The sequence below is a fragment of the Gymnoscopelus braueri genome, assembly GCF_963280865.1.
Source record: "Gymnoscopelus braueri genome assembly, chromosome: 19".
Classification (NCBI taxonomy): Eukaryota; Metazoa; Chordata; class Actinopteri; order Myctophiformes; family Myctophidae; genus Gymnoscopelus; species Gymnoscopelus braueri.
This window is the reverse complement of record NC_137621.1, coordinates 14,756,243-14,781,355: the sequence shown is the minus strand read 5'-3', so window position 1 is coordinate 14,781,355 and position 25,113 is coordinate 14,756,243. Positions and strand designations below refer to the sequence as shown.

General features: G+C 43.0%; 3 protein-coding genes across 4 annotated transcripts; 2 read left to right on the top strand and 1 right to left on the bottom strand.

The window, feature by feature from the left end:
• The first annotated feature begins 238 nt into the window (after window positions 1–238).
• znf839 (zinc finger protein 839) lies at window positions 239–11,419 on the top strand. Its single transcript, XM_080414873.1, has 10 exons — window positions 239–1,781; window positions 2,143–3,387; window positions 4,000–4,134; window positions 5,731–5,847; window positions 5,961–6,053; window positions 6,196–6,336; window positions 6,573–6,683; window positions 6,984–7,062; window positions 7,626–7,728; window positions 7,829–11,419. The coding sequence occupies exons 1-10, from the start codon at window positions 624–626 to the stop codon at window positions 8,610–8,612; spliced, it is 3,966 nt and encodes a 1,321-aa protein (XP_080270999.1). The 5' UTR covers window positions 239–623; the 3' UTR covers window positions 8,613–11,419.
• Window positions 11,420–11,557: 138 nt separating this feature from the next.
• On the bottom strand, window positions 11,558–16,198 carry cinp (cyclin dependent kinase 2 interacting protein). Its single transcript, XM_080414874.1, has 5 exons — window positions 16,063–16,198; window positions 14,794–14,983; window positions 14,003–14,132; window positions 13,747–13,876; window positions 11,558–13,119 (listed from the first exon to the last, which is right to left on the bottom strand). The coding sequence occupies exons 1-5, from the start codon at window positions 16,130–16,132 to the stop codon at window positions 12,917–12,919; spliced, it is 723 nt and encodes a 240-aa protein (XP_080271000.1). The 5' UTR covers window positions 16,133–16,198; the 3' UTR covers window positions 11,558–12,916.
• A 639-nt stretch (window positions 16,199–16,837) lies between these two features.
• On the top strand, window positions 16,838–24,043 carry LOC308074881 (uncharacterized protein). 2 transcript variants are annotated; one of them, XM_080414389.1, is made up of 5 exons: window positions 16,838–17,145; window positions 19,365–19,748; window positions 20,694–21,135; window positions 21,771–21,978; window positions 22,215–24,043. In XM_080414389.1, the coding sequence occupies exons 1-5, from the start codon at window positions 17,101–17,103 to the stop codon at window positions 22,453–22,455; spliced, it is 1,320 nt and encodes a 439-aa protein (XP_080270515.1). In that variant the 5' UTR covers window positions 16,838–17,100; the 3' UTR covers window positions 22,456–24,043. The 2 variants fall into 2 exon arrangements, with proteins under 2 accessions (XP_080270515.1, XP_080270516.1); XM_080414390.1 differs by having other exon boundaries at window positions 16,838–17,724.
• Window positions 24,044–25,113: the final 1,070 nt, after the last annotated feature.

Sequence of the window (25,113 nt, the reverse complement as noted above, 5' to 3'; positions counted from 1 at the left end):
CACCGTTTGACATGGTTTCTCCTCGGTTTTCTTCTGTGTATTTTATTGTCCACATATAGAAAGATTTTAATATGAACAATTATTATACATAGTATAAAATAAATAAAATACTGTATTTAGCTTTTATTTATGTTAGTATTATTACCATCGGTCAAATATTTGTACGTTAATGACAGGAACCGGAAAAGGCGTCACTGGATTCAGCTAAAACCAGGAGTGAGTTTAGTTTTTTTTATCAAAACGGGGTGCGACAGCTCGAGCTGTAATCATTACGCTGAAGTGTGTTTATTGAGGAGGCTCCATTCCAGTCAGAATTCCATTCCACAACTTATCAAGACCCGGACGCTGCTGGGGGAAAATGCTATGCTAGTAAAAAAAACATCGTGAACCGTTACCTTTTTTTCGTACTTATTAACTACACTGGTTAATAATTTGTTTCTCTCTCGCGATACGTTATATTGTTTTTTTTTGCGGTTACATTTTCTAAGAAATTGCGGTTGGAGTAAAAAAAACATTGTCACGGATAAAAATAAAAAATAAACCCACCGAGTGGCTGCATGAAAATCTTTTAGCTTAGCTACGGCTAACAGTAGCTAGCTAGCTTCTTCCACAGACTTGCCAAAATGGCGGACAACGTTGGGGATGAGACGAGCAGTACGTCAAATATGACAACAGTGGCGGCAGGGGATGCAGTTACGGTCACACAGGTTCAATGTGTGTCTGGACTACCGTCCAGGAACGACAACACGTCCGTGATGACCGCGGGTCCGGTGGCCACCAGTAGCCACCAGGACGTGACAGTCTACCAGGGACTGGCGGACTTCCTCCAGACACAAGGAGAGTGTCAGGTTGTCACACATCAGATTGTAGGAGGAGGTGGCAGCGGCGGCGACCAGGTGGAGCAGAATATATTCCTCGGCTCGTCCGAGTACGCCACCATCAATGCCGATCTGTCCAACACCACCATCATCTACGTGCAGCCGGACGGCAGCCTGGTGGAGGGATCCGGGCTGACCCCCGAGGAGCAGCAGGCTCTGCTGGAGCAGTTGGCCAAGCAGCAGATAGTCCAAGTCTCCGACACCGAAGCTGCCCGTCTCTTTGAGCAAAACCAGGTGGTTAAGACCATCCCTGCTGGAGTTCAGTTTCTCCCCAACGCTACGCTGGCCCCCAGCGAGCTCCAACAGGTCATAGACCAAGTCACCAAGTCCCAGCAACAACTGCAGACGTCCCCAGTCCAGGTCACCAAGTCCCTGCAACCTCCGCAACAACAGCAGACGTCCCCACTCCAGGTCCCCAAGTCCCCACAACAACAACAGCAGCAACAGCAGACGTCCATAGTGCAGGTCCCCAAGTCCCCACAACAACAGCAGACGTCCTTAGTCCAGGTCCCCAAGTCCCCGCAACAACAGCAGACGTCAGTCCAAGTCCCTAAGTTACAACCACAACAGGCATCCGTTGCCCAGGTCACCAAGTCCCAGCCACAGTCACAACAGCAGACGTCCATGGTTCAAGTCGCCAAGTTGCAACAACAGGCCTCTATGGTCCAAGTCGCCAAGTCCCAACAACAAGCATCCATAGTTCAATTCAACCAGCTGAGCCAAGCAGCAGCTAAACCAGGGGAAACCCAGGTTGTGGCAACTGTGGATGCCAGTGGGTTGGTGACGGTAAGGACTGCCACTGAGGTGTCTGGAAGTCCCAAGCCACAGAACACCTCAGTGCCGCTGAAGAAAGTGGCAAAGGGCAACATGCAGACCACACCAGTACGTGTTGTCCAGAAAAGGGTAAGATGTAGGCATGCATGTAGCCTTGGATAGTAGCACACACAGTTGTACTGCAAATGCGCAAAGTCATGACAAAAATCACCATAGTTGTAGCTGCTATTTACCATTATCAGGCTGTTTAATTGGATCCACAGTATGTATTCTTAATTTGAAACCTTCCTTGCCTATGTTTATGCTGCTGCCATGCTTTTGCACTGGGCTATATACAGGGAATGGATCTTGCAACCAGTCTCTTGCTCTGAGCTACACAGAATACTGAACCCCTAATTCTATTTGTTGAAGTTGTTGTTTAATTATTTTCTGCTGTTTTTATGATTTTGCTAAAGCATTTTGTAAACTAAACTAATTTACTCTCTCTCAGCCTGAGCCAATCAGAATCCAGCTCCAGGCCCCACCCAAACAGGAAGCAAAGGCAGGGGGTGTAACCACCATCACCCTCCCACCCCAGACGAAGCCCCTGGCCATCAGCCAGCCACAGGTCAAGGTCTCTGCCAATGGTGGTCTAAGCAGCCCACAGATCATCACCCTCCAGCCAATGGTAGGCCAGCAGGGCCAACAGTTCTTCCTGCAAGGGAACCCCGGGGACCCACCCATCCAGCTGCTCTTACAAAGCCCTGCCCCTGTGGTCGGTTCCCTGGTCCCAGTGGTCCAGAAGCTAGCGGGTCAGCAGAGTGGAGCCACGGTGACTGTACAGACGTCTGCTATGCCCGTTAGCATTCAGAATCAGAAAATTGTAACGTCACCGATTCGCATTCAGACGTCTCAACCTGTCAAAACAGTCACTGTGCCTGTTGTCAAGCCAGCGACAGCGACGGCAACCCCGGCTAACGGCACTGCGCTATCGAGCACCCCAAAACTTGTTAAGACTCCCATTAAGACTCCCGTTAAGACTCCCATTAAGACTCCCGTTAAGACTCTCGCTAAGACTCTCGTTAAGACTCCCGTTAAGACTCTCGTTAAGCCTCTCGTTAAGACTCCCGTTAAGCCTCCCGTTAAGGCCGTCGGCGCCGCAGCCACGGGCACAGCTGCTTCCGCAGTTACGAAGGCAACCAGTACCACCACAAAGGCGGTCGTCAAACAGTTGGCGCCAGTGGAGAAAGTATTAAAGAAGAAAGAGAAGAAGGTGAAAGCGAGGGATAAAAAGCCGCTGAAGGTGCAGACGAGGTCAGGGCGCGTGTCTCGTCCCCCTAAACACAAAGCCAGAGACTTCAAGTTCATAAAGAATGAAGACCTGGCAGAGAGCCACGAGTCCGACTCTGACGACTACTCTGAAATGAGCATGGAGGAAGAGGAGGGCGAGGGCGGAAAGAAGAAGGCGAGAGGTAACGCCACGTCTTCCTCCTCATCAACCTCCTCTCGTAAGTCGCGGTCGTTCAAGTGTCAGACCTGTGACAAGTGCTACATTGGCGACGCAAGCCTGAATAGACACTACAGACTTAACCCCACCCATGGAGACCCCGAACCCCCAACCACACCCACCTCCCCTGGAGGAGGAGGAGCTGGAGAGGAGGTGGTGAAGAAGGAGGAAGGTGGAGAGAAGAAACAGACGAGCACTCTTGAGACAGAAAAGGTTTCCAGTAAAACATCAGATACCTCGCTGGACAAAGTAAGACAATGTTCTCCACTCATATCACGCTAACACACACAGATTGGATGGCTGCTTGACTGACTGTATAACATAGACAATGAAGTTACTAGAAGAACTTGTGATTCAGGGCTGCAACTATCAATTATTTTCTTAGCGGTTATTCTATTTATTACTTTTTTGATTTATTTTATAATAAATTAAATCGATTAGTCTGATTAACTGTTGTAGCCCTGTTAGACTTGACGGCAAAGCTGAAGTGACGAGCAACTGAAAAGTTTAGTTTCTCCAGGAGCCCTTGAAAATAGGTCTGGAAGACAGTCAATGATGTTAACAATCATTGTCAGACATGCAAAAGTGTCACTTTTCAGCTACAGTCACCTTTTCGAACCCAAATAGGGCAATTGTGTGACACCTGACCCGAAAGAAAACAACATGTTGTCACCTTTTTCACCTCAGGGCTGTTTGCATGCCTGATTGTGTTTATATGATAACAAGATTACATTTCATGTCACACCATATGTACACATGTAACTTGCACCAGCAAAACCAACATTCAATTAAATTAGTTAGATTAAACTGTTGCATCCCTGCTTTGGTTTATTCCCTGTTCCCACTCTTTCTCTGCTCCAGGATGAGGAGATTACATCAGGAGCAGCAGGTGTGAGAGTCCAGCCCAGGGGTCCCGGCAGGCCGAGGGGCAGGGGTCGAGGCAGGGGTCGTGGCAGAGGTCGTGGTAGAGGTCGACCTCTGGGCCCCCCTCCTAAGGTGGGTACAATCTTGTAGTTGTAATACTGAGTGCCAAAGCATGCTCCCTGTGCCCTTTTTATACAGTACCAGGTAGGCCTACATATTTGCATTCCTATGGGTGATCCTATCCGTTGACTTTAGTAGTTTCTTGCATTAATGGCTTCCTTCTACTATAGCTGCTCATAAAAACAATTATAGAGGCTTTAACGGAGGTGGACTATGCAAATGACACTCACACACTCTACGATTGTATTGACCTGACATCGGGTCAGTAGATGTCCAGGTGAAGTGAGGTATTACAACACAGTTTAGTGTGTGGCCTTCTGTTTGTATAACATCATACATTAATGTTCCATTAACTTAGCCAATCATGACTAGTAGCTATAACTGCATCCATGGTAGGGTTGGTTCCTCCATAGTGTTGTGATCTTTCTGTTGTATGTACAGTATATGTGGGAGGAGCAGCAGTGACAAAAGTTAAGTAGACGCTTAAGTAGACACATCCATTTACACTTGACTAACTTGTGGTGTGAATGCATCAGATTTCAATCAAGCCACAGTGCTTCTTGGCTTTATTGCTATCCAATTCAAGGTTCAGCTCGAGATGCATGCAAAGTGCTATACTGTAATCACTGACTAGGGGCATGCATCTCACCCGGTGAGACCGATTCCATACCCATCTCAATACGCGATCAACAATATTATACATCTAGACACATTTTAACCATTTAAGCCATACAGTCCTGGTTCTGGGTTGTACTCAACATGTACTGGGTCCTACATGTAACCTTATTGGGTCATACTATACATGTACTGGGCAGCAGAACTGCAGGTGGGGTGAAACGGACGTACTCTCTCGTACAGCACATCCTCCATGGCATCTCTGATAAATGATTCTACCTGTGTATATACTGCATTTTTCTGCGGTTCAGCTGGTTTTGTATATTGTTGCACTTTAAGTTTTATTTTCTTATACAAGCCAAAGTTAATGTTTAGAAGTCAAAAAGTAAAATATAAAATATGTCATAACGGGTTTATTGATAAACTGAAACATGCATCGATTTGTACACAATATCTACCAATGTTTTTGATTTATAGACACCATACACCGGTGTTGTGCATTAATCGATAAGCTCACAACACGTCACAACAATGCAACACGCTGTGTGCTTGTAGATCGGCTATTTTTGTCATATGAACGTGTCATGCTTAAATGTCAGTGGATTGTCTCAACCCTAGTATATTGACCAATAGATCCATTGTATTTATTGTGTAGAAAACAGGAGTAGTCATTTGTCTCAATTAATATCTTTTTATTTAGAGCTGAATGATGGTAAATGCTCTTTGTAAGTTACCAAGAAATCATTTTGACTGAAAATTCATTTTTAATTTTATAATAAACAAACATTAACAGTTCAAGTTGTAAATATCACATATTAGATGTGATACATAACCCAATGTATCATTGGATCAGTAAAATTGGATCACAATATAATATATATATATATATATATATATATATATATATATATATATATATATATATATATATATATATATATATATATATATATATATATATTACATATCTCATATTATTATTATTATATTAAGGTGGTGGTTGGCCATCCAGGCAGACGGGGGCGTAGAGGCAGACCCCCAAAGCTAGGGGGCGCAACAAGAGCAACAGCAGAACAACAGGCAGAGAGGAGGAGAGAGCAACTGGAAGAGGTAAAGGAACATGTGATCTGATTTAACCTCATTAACCATATTAATAGAAAAAGAATGTGTTATGTTATAATTGTAATCTGTGTGTGTGTGTTTGTGTGTGTGTGTGTGTAAAGTTGGTAGAAGAGTGTGAGGATGAGGAGCTTGTAGATGCGGTGCTTCCTCGTCTGTCCAAGGCTTTAACACTCTGGGACCTACTGCTGGCCAAGGTAACACACACAACTCTGTTACCTCCCAAACCCCTCTCTCTCTCTCTCTCTCTCTCTCTCTCTCTCTCTCTCTCTCTCTCTCTCCTCTCTCCTCTCTCCTCTCTCTCAGCTGTCTATCTGATGTCTCTGTCTGTCCCTCCAGGTAGAGAAAGGCCGTCCTACTAGGGCTCACTTCCCAGAGATGTACCGTGAGTTTGAGACGCTGCAGGGCCAGGTGAAGAAGCTAGCCCAGGAATACATCTCCAACCCAACTGGTGATGCTCTGGATGTCCGAAATATAGAGGTGAGACTTTCTATTAGAGAGTTTTGTTCTATTCAGTTCCATTCTCATTCATTCCATTTGATACCAGTCCTTTATCTCTGGTACCCCAATCTACACTGACAAATTAAATATTAATTTAACTCTGAGAGTACGTTACGTACCGACGTTGAGAACCAGTGCGGTAGTGGACAACTTTCATACTTGGAGTACAATATCACTCCTGTGTGGTTCACTTCTAACATGTTGGTTGTGTCCAGGTTGCCAAATCTCTGGGGATCTTTGATGAGGTGAACAAGCTGAAAGTTGTTCCTGGAGCTCCTCAGAGCTCAGCAAACATGGCAACCAAGAATGTCCGCTACATGATGGAGGTAAATAATAATAATAATAATAATAATAATAATAATATAACTGTTATTAGCAACGCTGTGTGTTATTGACTGGGTTTTGTAATGGTTAAACTGATTGATAATGGTTCATTTGACAAGAAATTGAAAACTAGACAAATTAATATTTGTTTTTCAATATATATTATCATCACACACTGTATTACTACAAACTTGTGAGCCTGGTATTGTGTGAGTTACATCTGTACTTAACAGCTCATTGAAATTCAGTGCAGAAGAGCACAAAAATAAATAACTAATTATTCTAATTGTTTTGTTTTCTAGAACGCCAAGATGCTGCCTCCTACTAAAAGGTTCAAAATGGAAAACAGTGTTCCCATTCACCTCAACGGGATAGAGAAAGGTATGAGCTTCTGGAAATAACGCATTGTTTTCTATTTCCAGTACTTAGTACTTAAACAGCGCTAAATGTCTTAAATTCGTAAAATATCCGTTTTCTTGATGCACTGATAGTTGCTGCAAAACTGCAATTGCATTCTGACAGTTTTTTTAATGACATTTATTTTTATTTCTCTATTTTATGTTTTCTATTCTTTTTTTCTGTTTTATATAAATAACTTTGAACTGCCTTTTGTGTTTTTAATGCGCTATAAAAACAAACATGCTTAGTTTGAAATCCACTAGGTCACACACACTTCTATTATCTCGATTTCCATTTACATTCATTTCATCAGTTTAATTGGTCTTACATTTCATTCTAACCCATATTAATATGCCCTTAAAATGTCTTAAATTTCAAGTCCATTTGCTGAAAATTGTAGAAGCTCAAGGTTTAATACAAGAAATGTAAAACTACTTTACAATATGAATATACTAGTGCAACATGTCACCCTGTATGTTACATGAATGTTACTTGAATCTTCAAATGACAAACTACTTCGCATTCTGTTCTCTTCCCACTCAAAGTCGGTGGTCCCACAACCCCGTTGACCTCTACCACCCTGAAGTCAAGCTCTGGACCGTCTGGATCCAAAATCCTCTCCTCCACTACCACCTCCAACACCATCAGGTACCTCCATCATCACACACACTGTAATACTCCAGGTTACGGTAAACAGGACATTAACACAGTGGCATGAGATCACTGATCCTTCCTTTTCTGCTCCTAGCTCCTCCACACCCACGGCCACCAAGACCAACCAGCCACAAAACTCTACCCACGTGCCTCCCACATCGAGAGCCACACCTATGGAAGTCTCCCAGGACTCCGCTCCAAACAACCAGACCCAGGATGCCGCCCCTAAAAACCTGACCCAGCAGCCTTCAGCGGGAGAGGCAGAGCCCATGGAGACCAATACCCGGGGAGGGTCTCTGCAGGCTGGGCAGGGCGTGGTCTCAGACCCCCTGTTGAGTGTGGAGGACCAGGCTCTGAGCAGCAGCGACATCGCAGCCCAGATGAAGGAGCTGGAGAAGGCTCTGGGTTCAAATCCCGACCCGCTATCGAGCAAACAAGAGTCAACTAAGGGAGAATCGACCCAGCAACAGAACACAGGGCTGTCGGTTCAAAACCCAGCTACACAGACCACCGCCGCCACCACCGCCACCACCGCCACCACCCAGAAGTCAACCACACCTCCACCCATCTCTTCTCCAAAGCAGCCGGCAGCAATCACCACCACCACCACCACACCACTGCCCCAGCAGAGCACACCGCCCTCGGGCACTGCGGGCTCTACGGTGGCCTGCGAGGGCCAAGAGATCTACATCCAAACGGAAGGACTGACCATGCACGTGGAGGGGGAGGGCAGGGGGGGCTCGGACAGGGTGGTGGTGGTGAACGGGCCGGACGGCACCACCATGCACATCAGGACTCCTGAGGGAGTCCCCCTGGAGGCCGTGCATGCCCTACTGGGCATTGAGGCCGCGGCCGCAGAGGGAGAGAAGATGCAATAGACGTGGACTTGAACCTGAATTTACACTTCATCGTACGACGGCGTCGCACGCCGAAAATAGCAGATCAATAAGCTCACAAAGTTCCGCATCTGCGGCGCATTGTGAGCTTATAGATCTGCTATTCTTGGTGCATGACGCCGTCATATGACGGTGCATAAATTAGGCGATACAGACATACATGGAAACAAACAAAGTCACACAGACACACCCATATATACTGTATATATATATCTGTGTGTTTATGTATATATAAATGTGTATATATACATACATACATGTGTATTGTGTATGCATGTATATGTACATGTACAGTATATATACATATATACTGTAATCTGTGTGTATACATTGATAAATAGTTAGATATACACACGTGTGCGTGTGTGTATATAGAGTATGTGTATGTGTATATATATATATATATATATATATATACATACACACACACACACACACACACACACACACACACACACACACACACACACTGTATACACACACACAGATACACGTACACATAAACACCCAATACACAAGCAAAAATGAACCCATACATATACAGTTACATACTACAGTATTTTAAAGAGCAGCTGCTCTGCAAAATGTCTACGTCAGCCTACGCCAAGCAACACGTTTTACATAGATCCTTGAGTTGACACAACATATTGGGAAGTGTTATGTCACATTTTCACATCCTTCTCACAATAGAGCTCGATTTAGAATTGGCCGAAGTTGCCCTTTAACGCACACTCATACAGTATGTATACACAAGCCACACACACATACGAACACTACCCTGCAAGAGCCAACAGCAGAAAGTACTTGCTGCATGTTTTTAAAAGGTCATCAGTTATGTTTCAGATCCCATTTGAACTACAGTTAAACCAGTAAATGTTCCCCACATCTGGACCTGAAATACTTCCGACACGACATAAAATCAACTCTGTCTCTCTACTCTGTGGAGGAGTCATGTATATATAAATGATTAATCACTTTATGTATGGTCCAGTTTATACCAGAAAGACAGCGTGTTCGTACAGAGACTGAATTTGTGTTTACTCTTGAGGCAGAAAAAGTTTCTTTTTTAATTTTCTGATTTTACACATCTCTAGAAAACCTCCATATTTCCGTTTTTTATAACAACAAATATCAAAGATGGCAGACTTTCAGATTCTCAAATGTATCGGTATTTAAGTTGAAAACAATGATCAGCTTTTCAACAATTCCATCAGCTTTAGTATATTAATGATTAGACGAGTGGGCTGTAGTGGATCAAAGAGGATCAGTTTGTTACATATTGTCTACAGGCTCAGGTTATGGTTCATATTGTTATGGTTATGGTTCATAAGTACATTTTACTGGTAAGGTTCAAAGTTGGACCAAGGGTTACGATAAAGGTGGAGTTTAAGGTCATGGGTAAGGGTTAGGGCTGGGCAGTGTTTGTCTTACAGTTAGAATTTGGGCTGTGGTCAGTTTGTTTGGCGTTTAGAGCTGGGTTCAAGAGGTGTAATGTTACTCTAAAGCCTGGTTCATGCTTTCTGCTGTCTTAAAGGTTGCGGCCAGTGCTGACAGTCTCCGTATATGTCATTTCATAGTTATTGCTGTCACAGAAGCTAGAAAGAACTGAGTTGACCTCCTGGTGACCATGGCAACAAACTAGCCTGCTTCTTCTGTAGTTGTCTTGGCTTCGTTTTTGTAGTCTACTAGTGGTAAATAATGCCACGTATATCACACAGTACACAAGAAGCATGTATCGGGATTGTGATTAAGCTCTGTTATTTAATGTCTCAGTGTAGCTTCCCGCGTGCGTGCGCAATGTATTGGTGGGAGATCAAGTCAAATTCCTAATCTGTGCAAACTCTGACCTCTGCTCCAAGCGCCTGCCTGAACATAATTAACCAGATATTTCCACTCTGGCCAAACCCAACCTGTTGGTCCATTTTATGTCCTACAACATTTTTACTCTGCTCTGACCAAACTCAACCCCATTTGGTCCAGTTTATGTCCTACAAGGACAGACAGCACTAGCAGCTACTGTGGGCCATGTTCTACATTTCAAAATTACACATTCTGGTATGCTACTAAACCAACAGTACTCATTTCAGAACTCCCAGTTTCACAAGGCAGGTAGTTGGTGTCCGGCTTTGTAGGGCAGTATTGTGTGTACTGTACGTTGAATGTATCAATTGTCTCTGAGAAGCAGTTTAAGGATAATACAGTTGTTTAGTATATAGTTTGTTTTGCTTATGGCTCTTATAACCCTTGCCTGTTGGTTTCCTACCACTCTACCCTGAACCCACACATATACTGGTTAATGTTGATCAATTTGCCTGGCTTGTCAAATAGTGAAAGCGTGTTTGTTCCAGCCTCTGTTTGTTCCAGAGGTGTGTTTGTGCGTAGGTCTCAGTTGCTACAGCAAGTGCTTGGAAATCTGTACATGATAAAAAAATTGGACAAGAGGTTTCTGACGCGAGATGGAATGACTCCCGAGTTATTTCAAAGTCTTAATGCACGTTGTCACGGAGGGACAGGACAGCCATCCAAAGACAAACGGCAACAAGTACCTTTTCTGTGTTCTTAAATGTCTAACCTGAATAGAATTTAGATTGTATTTCAACAAAAGTTAACCCATAAATGGTTTGAAACCACAAACATACAGATACTTATGTACAGACACATACACTCCACCAGGGTTTGAGGGTTGGGAACTAGTACGCCAGTTAAATCTCCCATGATCCTTTGCTTCAAATTGTTCACTGAACTTGGTGGTTTTTATGCCGTATATTCTTTGTATATTTGTAAAACTCTTATTTTGTTTTTCAATGTGTTTTCATATTTAGGAATAGACCCTCCCTTTACCGGATAAACAAAAAAGTACTTAGTCGGTTGTGATATGTTTATATGTAGATAAATACGAAAAGGAAGTTAAAAAAAAACAAGAAAAAGAAGTTGCACTATTTTATTATTACTTTTTATAAAAAAAGAAAAGAAATCCTGGCGTAACATTTTCTGAACGTAAAGCTAGGTTTGCAACAGCAGGAAACATGTAAAGATGGGACGTCAAAACAAAAACACAAATAGGAGGAAGGATGTGATTTTATTGATTTTTATGTGTAGTTTCTGTTGGATCGCTGAATGCAGTACAACGTTTCATAAGCTGGACTGTACAGTTCTACTCATGTTCCCTCAATAAAGAAACTGAAAAACCACATGACGGCACATTATTTGATATCAGTCTGTATATTATGATCAAATCACCAGCTGTCTCTGTATCAGCTGTCCTACTGTCTGTCTTGCCTACACTGTCTCTCAACAGCTTCCCTACTATCTGTGTCCACGTGAGCTGCCAGTACCTTGCGCTAGGAGTGCTCTTCTTCCCAGAACCTCGAGTTTTAGTGTTCTCAGCGGCCAGCGTTATTTAGCCAAGTGCCCCGGGTGCCTCATGTAGAAAATCATAACATTTGGAGAGGAGCACCGCTCTTCAATGTCACTTTTTTCGACCGATCAAAGAATCAAGAGGGGTTTACAAAGATCAACAAAACAATCGGACACAGTGCGACCCACCCACACACCCCTACTCCTCAGAGCAGGGTCTTTGAGATCCACTGCTAGAGCCTGGACTCTGGCATCCATGTTTAAAGTTATTTTATCCCTTACTTCGGTTAGGCTAGTTGTGATAATAATGGACATGTGACATTCACTTGCAACAATAATAAACGCTCTGTGCCCTTTGGAAGCACAGCTAGGCATTCATATATTTGCAATCCAAAGCACTCCACCATGGGGTAGAAAAGAAAACGCCTGCCTTCTGTCTGATACAATAAAAATGAGAAATACAAAGAGTATTTGAGCAGCTGACTGATTTATAAGTGATCTAGTTATGTATCAGGTTATCTGTAACATGATTCAATTCATCACAACTTCACTTATACTGTGTGGCGACACACCGACATTCAGTCTAACAAAGCTGCTTCATTTGACATAAGCATTAGACATACAGGTAAGCGTTACTTTTATACCAGTTCTCCTTCTACCTACACATGTTCACAATTGTTCATCTAAATACTGCCAAAGTGTCCCTGAGAAAGACAGTTACTGCTGCTGTGTTTGGTTGGACTGAATATCTCTGTCTGAGGAAAAAGTCCAGTCACATCATCATGGGTTTGAATCCAGCTCATGACCTTTGTCCCATCATCTCCTCTACATTTAACAGGGAGGACATCACTGTCAGAGAGGCGGTTTTGTAACAGAAACCTCACAGGTTCCACCGTCCTACCCGCAGTAGGCACAGACCCAGTAAACCATTATAACGGCCGGTGTCCGGTCTCCAACAGCAGGGACTCCAGGGTGAGTCTGGTGTCCGACTGGATGTAGGGCTGGTACAGCCAGCAGGACAGGAGGACCATGGAGAGGTCGGAGGTGTCACAGTGGGCCACTTCCTGGAGAATGGAACGCTTTAGTTTCAGCTCCTGACTGTAGGAGTCAAACAGTTGGCGAGACACCTCCACTGGAGACGAGAGAGAGGCAGTACAATAAAACACAATGCTTCTACTAGGCTGTTCATTCTGCTTTGTATTTTTAGGACAGTAAGACAGTAGAAAGCTGAGAGGGAGACAGTGTAGGAGAGACAGACCGTAGGAAAGCTGAGGAGGGAAACAGTGCAGGAGAGACAGTAGGAAAGCTGAGAGAGACAGTGTGCACACACACACACACACACTAGGGGTGTGCCGATATATCGTCCCGCGATATATCGCGATACGTTTTCGAGACGATATGTATCGTTTTGGGGAAAAAAAATATATTTTTTTTTTAACAATAATAATAATCAGGCATGCAAACAGCCCCGAGGTGAAAAGGGTGACAACATGTTTTTTTTTCGGGTCAGGTGTCACACTATTGCCCTATTTGGATTCAAAACGGCTATTGTAGCTGAAAAGCTATAAGTTCGCATATCTGAATAATGCAAAAACAGAATTATTTGTTTGCATTTGCTTTTTTTCTCCCCCATATATTTTTCATAATAAAAAAAGTGCGTATCGTATCGTATCGAAGTTGTGAGCCAAATATCGTATCGTATCGTTTGGTGAAATTAGTGTATCGGCACACCCCTAACACACACACACAAACTTCTTACCAAAGCGTGCAGTAGGCCAGCTGATAAACAGTGGAGCGGTTCTGCCTTGAGGTCCGAATTGAAACAGTTCCAACTGAACCACTCCCTCCACCGTGGACACCAAGCGCTCCATCTTACACACAATATGATCCTGGGGGATTCACATGAACAAACACTGGTGTATGTAGATTGATAAACTGACATCATTATTTGGCAGTACTTTATGATGAGGGACGTCAATGGCATCATGTTTTAGAAGATAAAAAAACAGGCTCACCATCTTGTCCACGATGTCCACTAGTCGGCCACATTCCTCCTCCAGCTGTCTGTCCATAGTGGGATGAGAGGAAGAGGAGGGAGAGGAGGCATGGTCCTCCATCATGATCATCTGCTGCTCCTTCTGGGAGCTGGGACAAGAAGGGACAAGAGGAGGAGAGATGGGAGTGTGTAACTCTGTTTTTGTGTCACAAAGTGGTCACTAGCTCATTGGATACTAGTGAATGATTGGATTTCAGGCGCAGATTACTGATTCATTGAACATTGAGATACTGATGAGTCGATCATGTGTGACTGGATTAGGAGGCAGCACCTGATAATGAAGTAACAGCACCATATTGGCTGGACAATGTGAAGCAGCAGCTATAGTTCAGGGCCAGTGGGTCCCAAACTTTTCCGGATCGGGGCCCACTTGAAAATCTCTAAAGCGTTCGCGGCCCACCCATCTGACCAACACAGCATCCGACTGGCTGCCGTGTGAAGTGGTCAGATGAGTCGGCCATGTGCATTTTCAAAGCATGTTTAATTTAACGATCAATCAATCAATCGATTGTGTTTTCAGGCTTTGGTCAATGGAACCAACGTAGAATTCTTTAAGTTCTGGATCACAATGAAAGCTCAATTTTCAAGGGTTTAAAGGTTTTCTTTTATACAAGAATGTCTGATTCCATCCATATAAAGTTTGTGACCACTCGGAACCAATATGACACACAACCGGCGACTCGTTTTCAGGCGGTGAGAACAGTTGGTGGAAAACACGACAATATCAACACTGTAGTGATGTCACCTTACTCTCTGGATGTGGTCCTGAGGTTGACGATGGCGGTCGCAACCACGGTGCCTTCATCGTTGAGTTTCTCCCATTTCAGGATCAGGTTGTGCCAATCGGCCGCATTGTCTTTGATCTTCCTGGCACTTCCTGTCACAGCAGCAGAACACTTCCTGTTTCTTGACGGAGTCACCGCGGGGTCACACGGCTGGGCTGAGAGAGGGAGAAAGAGTTATTGTTCTGTTGAGTGGACATGTTTCTGTAAACACCTACATTTCAGATCAGTAGTACATTTCTTTTACCGGCTCAGTGGCCTTGTGGTTAGGCAGTGTCTGCCCTGATATGGGAGGTCAGGGTTCAATCCTAAAAACTCTGACCAAGAGAAATGCAGTGGTGTAAAGTAATTAAGTACATCTACTTAAGTACTGTACTTAAGTACAATTTTGAGGTATTTTTACTTTACCTGAGTATTTCCAATTTTCAGTACTTTTACCTCTACTCCACTACATCTCAGAGGCAAATATTGTACTTTTACTCCACTACAATTATTTGAAAACTTTAGTTACAAGTTACTTTGTAGATTTGGATTATTATTACAAAACATACAATACCCACTTCAGCCCTATATACATTTTGGCCATTTGAAAATAGACGATCTACAAGCTCACAATGTGTCACGATGCGACGCATTGTGAGCTTGTGGATCTGCTATTTTCAAAAGATTTGTATACATTTGAAAAATTTAAATGGGACATTCTGCATAATGGGCACTTTTACTTCTGGTACGTACTTTAAGTACATTTTGATGCCAATACTTGTAACAGAGTATTTCAATATTGAAGAATTGATACTTTTACATAAGTACAAAATGTAAGTACTTTTTCCACCACTGGAGAAATGGTACCCAAAGCCTCCCTGCTTGGCACTCAGCATCTAGGGATGGATTGTTGAAGGCAAGTCCCAGTGACATACTGGCATCATGTCCAGCAGGGGGCGTACTTGTACATCAAACATGGCTCGAGAACCGTTGTTTTCTTTTTTATGATTGATTTAATACTTTATTAACAGTTTGCAAAAAAGACCAGGGCTTATTCCCATTGAGGTCCTGTGTGTTCAATTCATCCCACGGCTACTTACTTTAATATTTACTTATACACTGTTGTGATTTGGCACTCGGACGGCACAGTAATACAAGTTGTATCGAGTTGGATTGAATGGAAAAACACTGTGGTCCTGCTCACTTATTTGAGGACAGGACAGGTTAGAAACAGAATGGCTTCAGAGCCTCTTACCTTGCATTGTTATGATGATGTAACAATCATAGCTTTGTTCTAATATTAGATCATTGAAATGATCTACCATAGAGTTATAATATATGCTCTAAACACGTTTCTAGCTTCCTCCTCACATATCACTGCAAAACATCCGGTAGCATCTTCTTCTTCTTCGCGAACTAGGGGCGATGGTGTACCTGTTTGTCTGCCACCTAGCGGTCAGTATGAGAAACAATTGGAAACCACATCTGTTTGACGAATCAGTCAGATTGGTGGACAGACAGCAGTGGTGTAAAGTGACTAAGTACTCAAGTCATCAAGTACTGTACTGTACTGTAAGTAACATGTTTAGGTATTTTGACTTTGACTTCTGCATTATGAGTACTTTCTACTTTTGGTACTTTAAGTACATTTTGATACCAATACTTTTGTACTTTTACTCAAGTGCATTTTGAATTCAGGACTTGTACTTGTAACAGAGTATTTCTACATTGCAGTATTGATACTTTTACTTAGGTAAACAATGTGAGTACTTTTTCCACCACTGAAAGACCATAGAGGTATGAAAGACAGACTTTGGACCAAATATAGGAATAAAATCTCTGAATCTGTGACGACAAACTGCGTCACATCCGATGTTACACCAACATTGGTGTAACCAATCGAATTGTGTGACTTTTAAATGTTTACTCTGGGCTCCTTACCCCGTAAAGTAAACCATTGAGTCACAGAATTCGACGGGTCACCAATGTCAGTGTAACATGCTGCTCAGCATACACGTAGGTAGGAAGCAGTACAGTAACAATGAAGAAAATTGTTAATCTCATCAGGTTGCCATGGTGATGACCTGAGAATGACGCACTCAGGAACAGAAAGAGACGATAGAAGCTGAATGGGAGAAACTATTGCAGTTCGTAATCTACTTTCTATTCTATTCAGGTCTTGTGAATTCAAATTCCACAGGATTACTAAATCAAATTCTGCGAGAATAAAATACAACTCATTTTCACCGGATCAATCAAGGGACTCTACGGGGGGGGGGGGGGGTGGGTCATCATGACGCTGGTGGAGCGCTCCCTGCCGGAGGAGGTGTGGGTCCAGGTCAGTGGTGAAAGTAACTAATTACATTGACCCAAGTACTTAAGTAGAAGTAAGTGTCGAGGTTCTTTTACTTTACTTGTGTATTTATGTTTCGACACTTTATAGCCTTCTTCTACTCCACTCTACATCTCACTCAGAGTCAGAGTCAGAGTCAAATATTGTACTTTTTTTTACCCCACCACCATTATTTCAAGAACCAAGAATCAACTTTATTGTCACATGGCTGTCTTGGGGCTGAATACTGTGATGTCACCTTACTCTGCCCATGGGAATGGAATGGTTACAGGTGTATAGAAGTGGGTAGGGCAGGGCTAAAAGCACTATGAAGGACATACATCACCCTAGGAACAAACTGTTGGTGATTATGTGAAATGGTATAATGCCTGAGATGTCTAGGTTCTTGGCTCTTGTTCTACTTGCTGTAAGAGCACTTTCTAAATGTGTACATGGCCATAAAAGAAAAAGAAAAGGAGAACATAGGTCGATAAGTGTCAGTTGGACATTAGCCTCGGAAACCCATGCCTTTTTTTTTTATCACTTGTTTGAGAAATGCTGCCCATGCTATACACAGTATCAGTGGTGGGTATGTGTGACACTTGCACATTTGATTGACCCTGCTGCTTTGTACATCTACACATGGTCACTCGCTTTGCACATTTGGGTGAACATTGCTGTTTTGATCTGTTATGTATCAGAAATTGACTGCATAAGGAAATGCTTTTAAGTATGTTAAGTTACCGTGCCTGTCTAAGACAAGTCCCTAAAGTATTAGGGTATATAGTCCTTTAACTGTAGGTCAGAGGGGCTTATTGTCTGTAATCAGCCGAGAACACGGGAGTATATCCCTGTTTCAATGCGCTAGACCACTGGGAGATGGATTGCTGAGGTGGAGCGCCACACCTACCATCAGCTCCCAGTACTTAACGCATGATTTGCCACACCTAAGCCATGCTACTCATCATACGCTGAGTTGGCAGTGCCCAGGATCAAAGGCACTACCTTGTAGCTATTATCTTTTTTATTATTGTCATTCTATTACATTTTCTTGGTTAATATCTTATTTTCTTCTTCGTTATATGTAGCACAGTCTGCGGGACAAGTCCCAACACCATTTTACTGCTTGTATACCTGTATGAGTCAGTAACAAATAAAACGTCTTGAATCTTGAAGTGGGCACAAGCTACGCCATTTTGTTGTTTTTCAGAGAGGAAGAAAAAGAAAAAGGAGGGGGGACATGGAGAGGGAGAACAAGGAGAAAAAGCAAACAGTAAAGAAGCATTTCAAAGAGAACAAAAAGTATGTACATGAGGTTAAACAAAAGGTGCGAAAGTGGTAACACATCAGTGGGTCCACATAGTGGCAGGCTTGTGCATGAGATTAGATTATTTTATCTAATTTAGATAAGGTGCAAAAAAAAACCACATAGGGCAGAAACTTTAAAAAATCCATAGGGCAGGTCCACAGGGAAAAGTAAAGCCCCTTAGAGGAACATATCCACAAGAAGGGAGGTAAACAGTAAAGTGTTCCTGTTGACAGGCCAGTCTGGTGACAGGCGGAGATAAGGCCAATCTGGTAGTCTTGCCCTTGATACTACGGTAGGCCTGCTAGGCTGGGGGTTTGAAAACTTAAAGGACGACTTCACCCATTTTCAACCTATCATAATATAATTGGTCCTCACTAATGTTCATGATAAAATGGGACCATTTTTTTCTACTCGGTTTGTGTCTCATAGGAGGGCTGTGGACACTTCAGAAACCCGCTTGCCAGTGACATCATCGTTAGGCAGATTTTTCTTTTCAAACAAGATTTCACATTTTTTATTTAGATTTGTATTAACGCGAGAACAATAGCTTCCATTATAGCATGCTAACTTTACAGTTATAGAAAGCCTGCATTAGCTTGGATTCCCCATCAATGATGTCACTGGGTGTCTGAACTGTCCAGCTCTCCTCTGAGACACAGAGTAAATAGACAAAAATGGTACCATATTATAATGAGCATTAGTGAGGACCAATTATATAAAGACAGGTTGAAAATGGGTGAAGTCGTCCTTTAAGTAGTTACTTTGCAGATTTTAATTCTTAAAATTCAAAAACCCTATTAAGCTATTCAAAAATAGCAGATCTACATATTGCTCTTTCTACATGGTGGTATTGCTGCTTTTACTTATTGATATAAACAAATCTTAATCTGAGTGCTTCTTCCACCATTTCATCCAGGTATTCGACTTTCTGTCCACGGAGGACAAACACAGTGTGCGGTGCAGCTGCAGGTACTTCAAAGAGCTGCTGGATAAATACTCGTGCCTCTGGAGGGATTTCTGCGTCGTGCTGACGAGCCGGTTCTCCTCCTATAACCGCCGGTTCTGGTCCACTCTGAGCCGGCGGAACCTCAGCGGGGCGGTGCTGAGGAACGGCAAGCGGAAGAACCTCAAGCACCTGGCGGCGACGCTGCCGTGTCTCCGAAGCATCGCCATAGAGAACTGGTCGGAGGAGAGTCTGGACCACCTGGGACTCTTCCCCAACCTGAGATGTCTCACTGTCAAGTACCCGTCCAACTATCCCCTGGAGGTGTCCCGGGCCCTTGTGCCCCTGAGCGGACAGGTAAGGTAACCCTACTTTACTTTGATAACTCTGAGTTGTATTTTTGGGCGGTGAAACCGCCCCTATATGTGAGGTTTGGATATTTGCACCCCAAATCCTGCGCTGTGATTGGCCACCAGTGTACCCCCCTAACCCTGCACCGTGATTGGCCAATCACAGTCTATTCAGGACTGTGATTGGCTAGGGAAACATGACAATTGTGCATAGCCCTATAAATAGGACTATGCACTTAATGTTTTTTTTTAAGTTAGGGGTGTTGGTCCACAATATTACTTTTCTTTAAGTGAACTTCCATCACTGTGATGACCACTGTGACCACACCGCCCACTTCACACTGGGTGTGATTTTTTTAATCACATCACACAGTTTAGATAGAATAGATAAGTGATTCTCAACGTTTTTCATTTCCAGGATCCCCAGTTTGATATTCATTTGGCCACGGACCCCCATTTGATACAATTAGTTTTTATCTCTAGCCCACCAATCTACACTGTAAGATCCTTAGCGTACCCATAAGGGTCCATTTGGACCCCTGGTGGTCCCCGGAACTGACGTTGAGAAACAGTCATTTAGATACTAATTGTGGGATCGCTTCAGCGATCACACTAATGTTATCTTCATTAGTGGGATCGCTTCAGCGATCACACTAATGTTATCTTCATTAGTGGGATCGCTTCAGCGATCACACTAATGTTATCTTCATTAGTTATTATTATTATTGTTCCGCCCGTTTTCGGATTGGTCAAGCTTCACGTGACATCACAATATGTAATATAAATAGGTAAGACAGAATTAATCAGGAACAGTACTTTCTAGTGTGATACTATCAACATTCTTAGCGATCCCACACTGTTTCTTCAGGAACAGTACTTTCTAGTTTATAATGGTATTGTCTTCATTTAACAACTGTCTGTTTCCATGTCACAACAATTTCTTCTTTAACAGATAACACACCTGAACATCTGTAATGTCAAACTCAAGTGTCCTGTCACAGAGTTCATCCTCTCGGTGTCCAAGATGACGAGTTTGACGTCCTTCCTGTTCCACCACGACGGGACCCAGCGCGTTCCCATCAAGGCCTTCCATGCCTTGCTCGTCGGCTTGCCCAAACTCAGGCACCTGTCCTGGGAGATGATCAGCTACAAAACCCTGCCTGAGGACTATTTCTCGCCGGCCGTCGGCCCATCGGACAGACTGGCTGCAGGTCTCCCTCTCTCCAGCTTGGAGCTCCTCAACTATGACACGCTGGTCTCCGAGGAGGCGCTAGTCTGTCTGTCTGGCCTCACCTGTCTGTCTGTGTACCATCTGTACTCTGTGCCCGGGCCCCGTTGTCACCTGAGGACCTGGCTCACTGCCCTGCCCAACCTCACAACCCTCAACATCCACGGTGAGTTGTAAGATTGTAATACGTTATGGAGGAGGAACCACAATCAAGATCTTATTTTAACCTCGTCATCAGCTTGCCCACAAGTTGCCGTGTTATTGCGCTGAAACGGTGCTGCTTTTCAATGTGTTTTCAGCGATCAGCGCCTTCAGGTTTCGGCACCCAGCATTGGCTAGGTTATTGCGAATGCGTGGGTGAAATAGGCTCTCTATCTCACTTTCACTCCTCCCCTCCCTCCCTCTCTTCTCCTCTCTGTCTGTCTGTCTGTCTGTCTGCCTGTCTGTCTGTGTCTCTCACTGATCTCAAGCTCTGGTGTGACATCACAGACGACCTCCCTCACTCTACCTCTCCCCCACTCCCTCCCACTCTCTCTCTCGCTGATCGAGCCCTGGTCTGATGACACACAACAGAAACGGTTGGCTTTGCCAGACACTATGTGGACAATAGTGGTTTGTTTGTGTGTGTGCGTGTGTGGGTGGGTGGGTGGGGGGGGGGTCATTAAGGGTACAGCCTTAATGTGGATGAGTGGGTTTCTGTACCTGTGTGGGTGGGAGTGTGTCAAAATGTTGGGACAGTACCATTTGCACTCAGGATTTTGCAGTGTATGGCTATAAAGATGTTATGTTTGTCTTGTGTAGGTGGGCATCCTCTGGGCGCGTATGCAGACTGCGTTCCACACACTGTGACCAGCCTGACGTTGTGCGTGGACATGACAGCGGACGACCTCGAGACTTTGGCCAGTCGGGTTTCAAACCTGCAACATTTACATTTGGAGCCTTGGGGCAGCACGGGACACATCAGACGTCTGCCAGAACTCTTTCCCCAGCTGAGGACCCTCAAGATGAGGTCAGTTAACACTGGTTGTCAACATCGGGTCCGAGGACTACCAGGTGTCCAGATAGACCCAGATAGATCTTAAAAACAACAAAAAACGAAATACCATATTGACAATATTATCTCCTACTGTAGGTAGGTAGGTAGGTAGAATTTCTTGCACTGTTTTGATACATAATGTATTTTCTTTGTCAGCAGTCACTTTGACCTATCCTCCTCCTCCCCGTTGTATTTTTGTCCCTCTACAGGCACCATAACGTCCCTGACAGCGACTTCCTGGGTCTGTACCACCTCCAGTCCTTAGAGAAAGTCTTAGTTCTGGATCCGTACTACTGGCCCGACCGCAACCTCGTGGACCACATCACCTACCAGCCCAGTCCCCGCCTCCTCAGCCTCATTGGTGGGCTACAGGGTTTGACCAATCACAGGGTCCACGTCGTCACCGCCAAAAACACAAGGGATCCAATGACCTGTAACTGTATCGAGTGACAATTTAATTAACAATCACCACTAATCACATCGAGAAAGGCCTTGCACTCCCTTTCCCTTTCCACTCAACGAACACCCAAACTGTCTAGTGGTGCTGCCAGCGGGTACACTGCAGCTGTAAATAGAAATGTTTTTAGCCCACTACTAGCCTGGCTAAATAAGAAAGCATTACCAACCAGTCAGACTGAAGGGGTATTTCACTTTAAAACTGTTCTGGGGTCATTTTAATGTCTACTCTGGCTTTTGTGTGCACCCCAGACAGTTTTTAAGTTGCTTGACTCAATATTTGATATTCATTTTATCAGACACAACCCCCTGCTATATAAGCCCATTCAACTTCAAATAACATTTTGCTTACTCATCGATTTGTTTACTAAAAATGTTACTCATCGATAATAACACACGTCTGTGGTTCTGTTGACTGATAGCCACTCTAATGCGCGAGTGGGCTGTTTTAACTTTTTTCCTTTCTTTTTTTAATGAACAAAAAAAAAATTTAGTAATTGAAAAAACATGGCCCCTCACGCATTAGGACAACAGTCACCAGAACCAGGGACCTTTTAATCTAAGACCTAAGGCCGATTGTACAAATGTCATCTAAATCCTAACAGTTTTCTGAAAAACCTATGTTGCTATATCAGTGGTGCTCAAAACCTTTTCATGTCAAGGACCCCCAAAATGGTATGTATTCAATCAAAATATTTAGTTCCAGGGAGGGACCCCCAGAAGCAAAGATTTGAGTTTAAAATGTTTGCTTTAAAAATATATATATTCAAACATTTGTACACATTTTCTTGATTTCTCAAAATTAGCAGATCTAGAAGCTCATAGTGCGGCACGAAGTGACGCGCTATGAGCTTGTAGATCTGCTTTTTTTGAATAATCATAAGGCGTAAATAGCTAAAATCTAAAATGACATACTTTCCCGGTTTTAATGGGTTAAATGAGGCATGATTCAAATGGAGATTGAAGTTGAATGGGCTTATGAGTGTGACAGAATAAATATCAAATTGCTAAATTGAAAATTGCAGATTGCACTTGAATTTTGTCATGTTATGACTGTTATAATGAAACTGCCTTAAAGCTTCTAAAGTAATTATGTGGATGCTCTTGGTACAAAATGATTATGCAGCTATACAGTATAATACACAGCGAAACCTGCCTTCGTCGGTTTCTTGAGTCCAAGTCTCAAACCCATGACATTTAAAAATAGTTAGTCTTTGCAGAGCATAAGGAGTAGACTTAAAGTCTAAACTCTTCAGCCAATAGAAACAGGACAATCTCTTGTTAAGAACTCAATGCGTTCTGAGCTTTAATATATTTTTGAAAATATGTATAAAAAAATGTGTATTTGTTTTGGTTTCCACATACGCTTTATCTAGCAGTGTAAACTTAATGTAATGACAATCATTGTTTTGAAATTATGCTTTTATTTTTTGTCTTAGTTTATGCTTTTTTCTCTTTTTAAATTCCTTTGTCAGTCTTTTGAAAAAGCTAATAAAAATATTATAAACAACCATGCGAGATGGAAGAACCAGATGGGGACGGTCAGCCTTCACACACGACGACACATATATGATAATGACATTAAAAGGACACTAAGTCCCAATACTCTATGTAATATCCCGTTATTGACTGCATTGAAAAAAATAAAAGCGTATAACATCTAAAAATAGTATTTGTTTTTAAAGGAAACCAGATTCTGGCATGGACAAAACAGTGAGGTACTTATTTTTGAGTTGATTTATACTGATAGCTACATTTTAAACAAAATGTATTGATTCTAAATGTGTTGAATATTGAAGTGTGTCGTCACGTTGCCGGAGGACAGTCCAGATTATGTGAAAGTCAGTGGAAGTGTTGGTCGTAGACAAGGCTTCATCTCATCAGGACACCAGGGTTGTAGAGGAGGAAACCAACGTGTGAAGAAAGCAGTGGTGGAAAAAGTACTCAAATGTTTTAAGTAAAAGTATCAATACTGATACATTGTGGGGTATAGTGTGGAGAAGAGTAAAAAGTTACTTTATACTTTGTATATTTAGATTACAAAACAGTAACCACTTCAGCCCTATATACATTTCGGACATTTGAAAATAGACGATCTACAAGCCCGATGAGACACATTGTGAGCTTGTGGATTTGCCATTTTCAAAAGATTAATACATTTTATACATTCGAAAAGTTATGAGAGTCTGCATCTTGAGTACTTTCTACATTGCAGTATTTCAGTATTGATACTTTTACTTAGTAAAAAATCTGGAGCCTCAATACTTCTAGTTCACAAAGCACTTTCACTGCACCATAGAGGCATGAGAGATGTCGGTGACAACTAAATACTCAGACTGGAGAAAGTACACATTCAAACAGTGGTGTGTTCTAGGTTTTTTCGGAGGGCATACAACAGTCATTCCCTGCATGCGTGTGGTCAATGGATGCGTGAGTGTCATATAATGTCAAGAGTTGGCCCTGAATGTGTAGATACTAAACATATCAGAAATAAATAGAAACCCAATATATTTCCAGCTATGTGCTAGTTATACTGTATCAACATACAATACCATAATGATTGGTCAAAATGATGTTTTCCCTTATTAAAATAATTCCCTATTGCAGCTATGAGGGCCGCCCCGTTTACTCTTGGCTGGTCTGTGGTCCGAC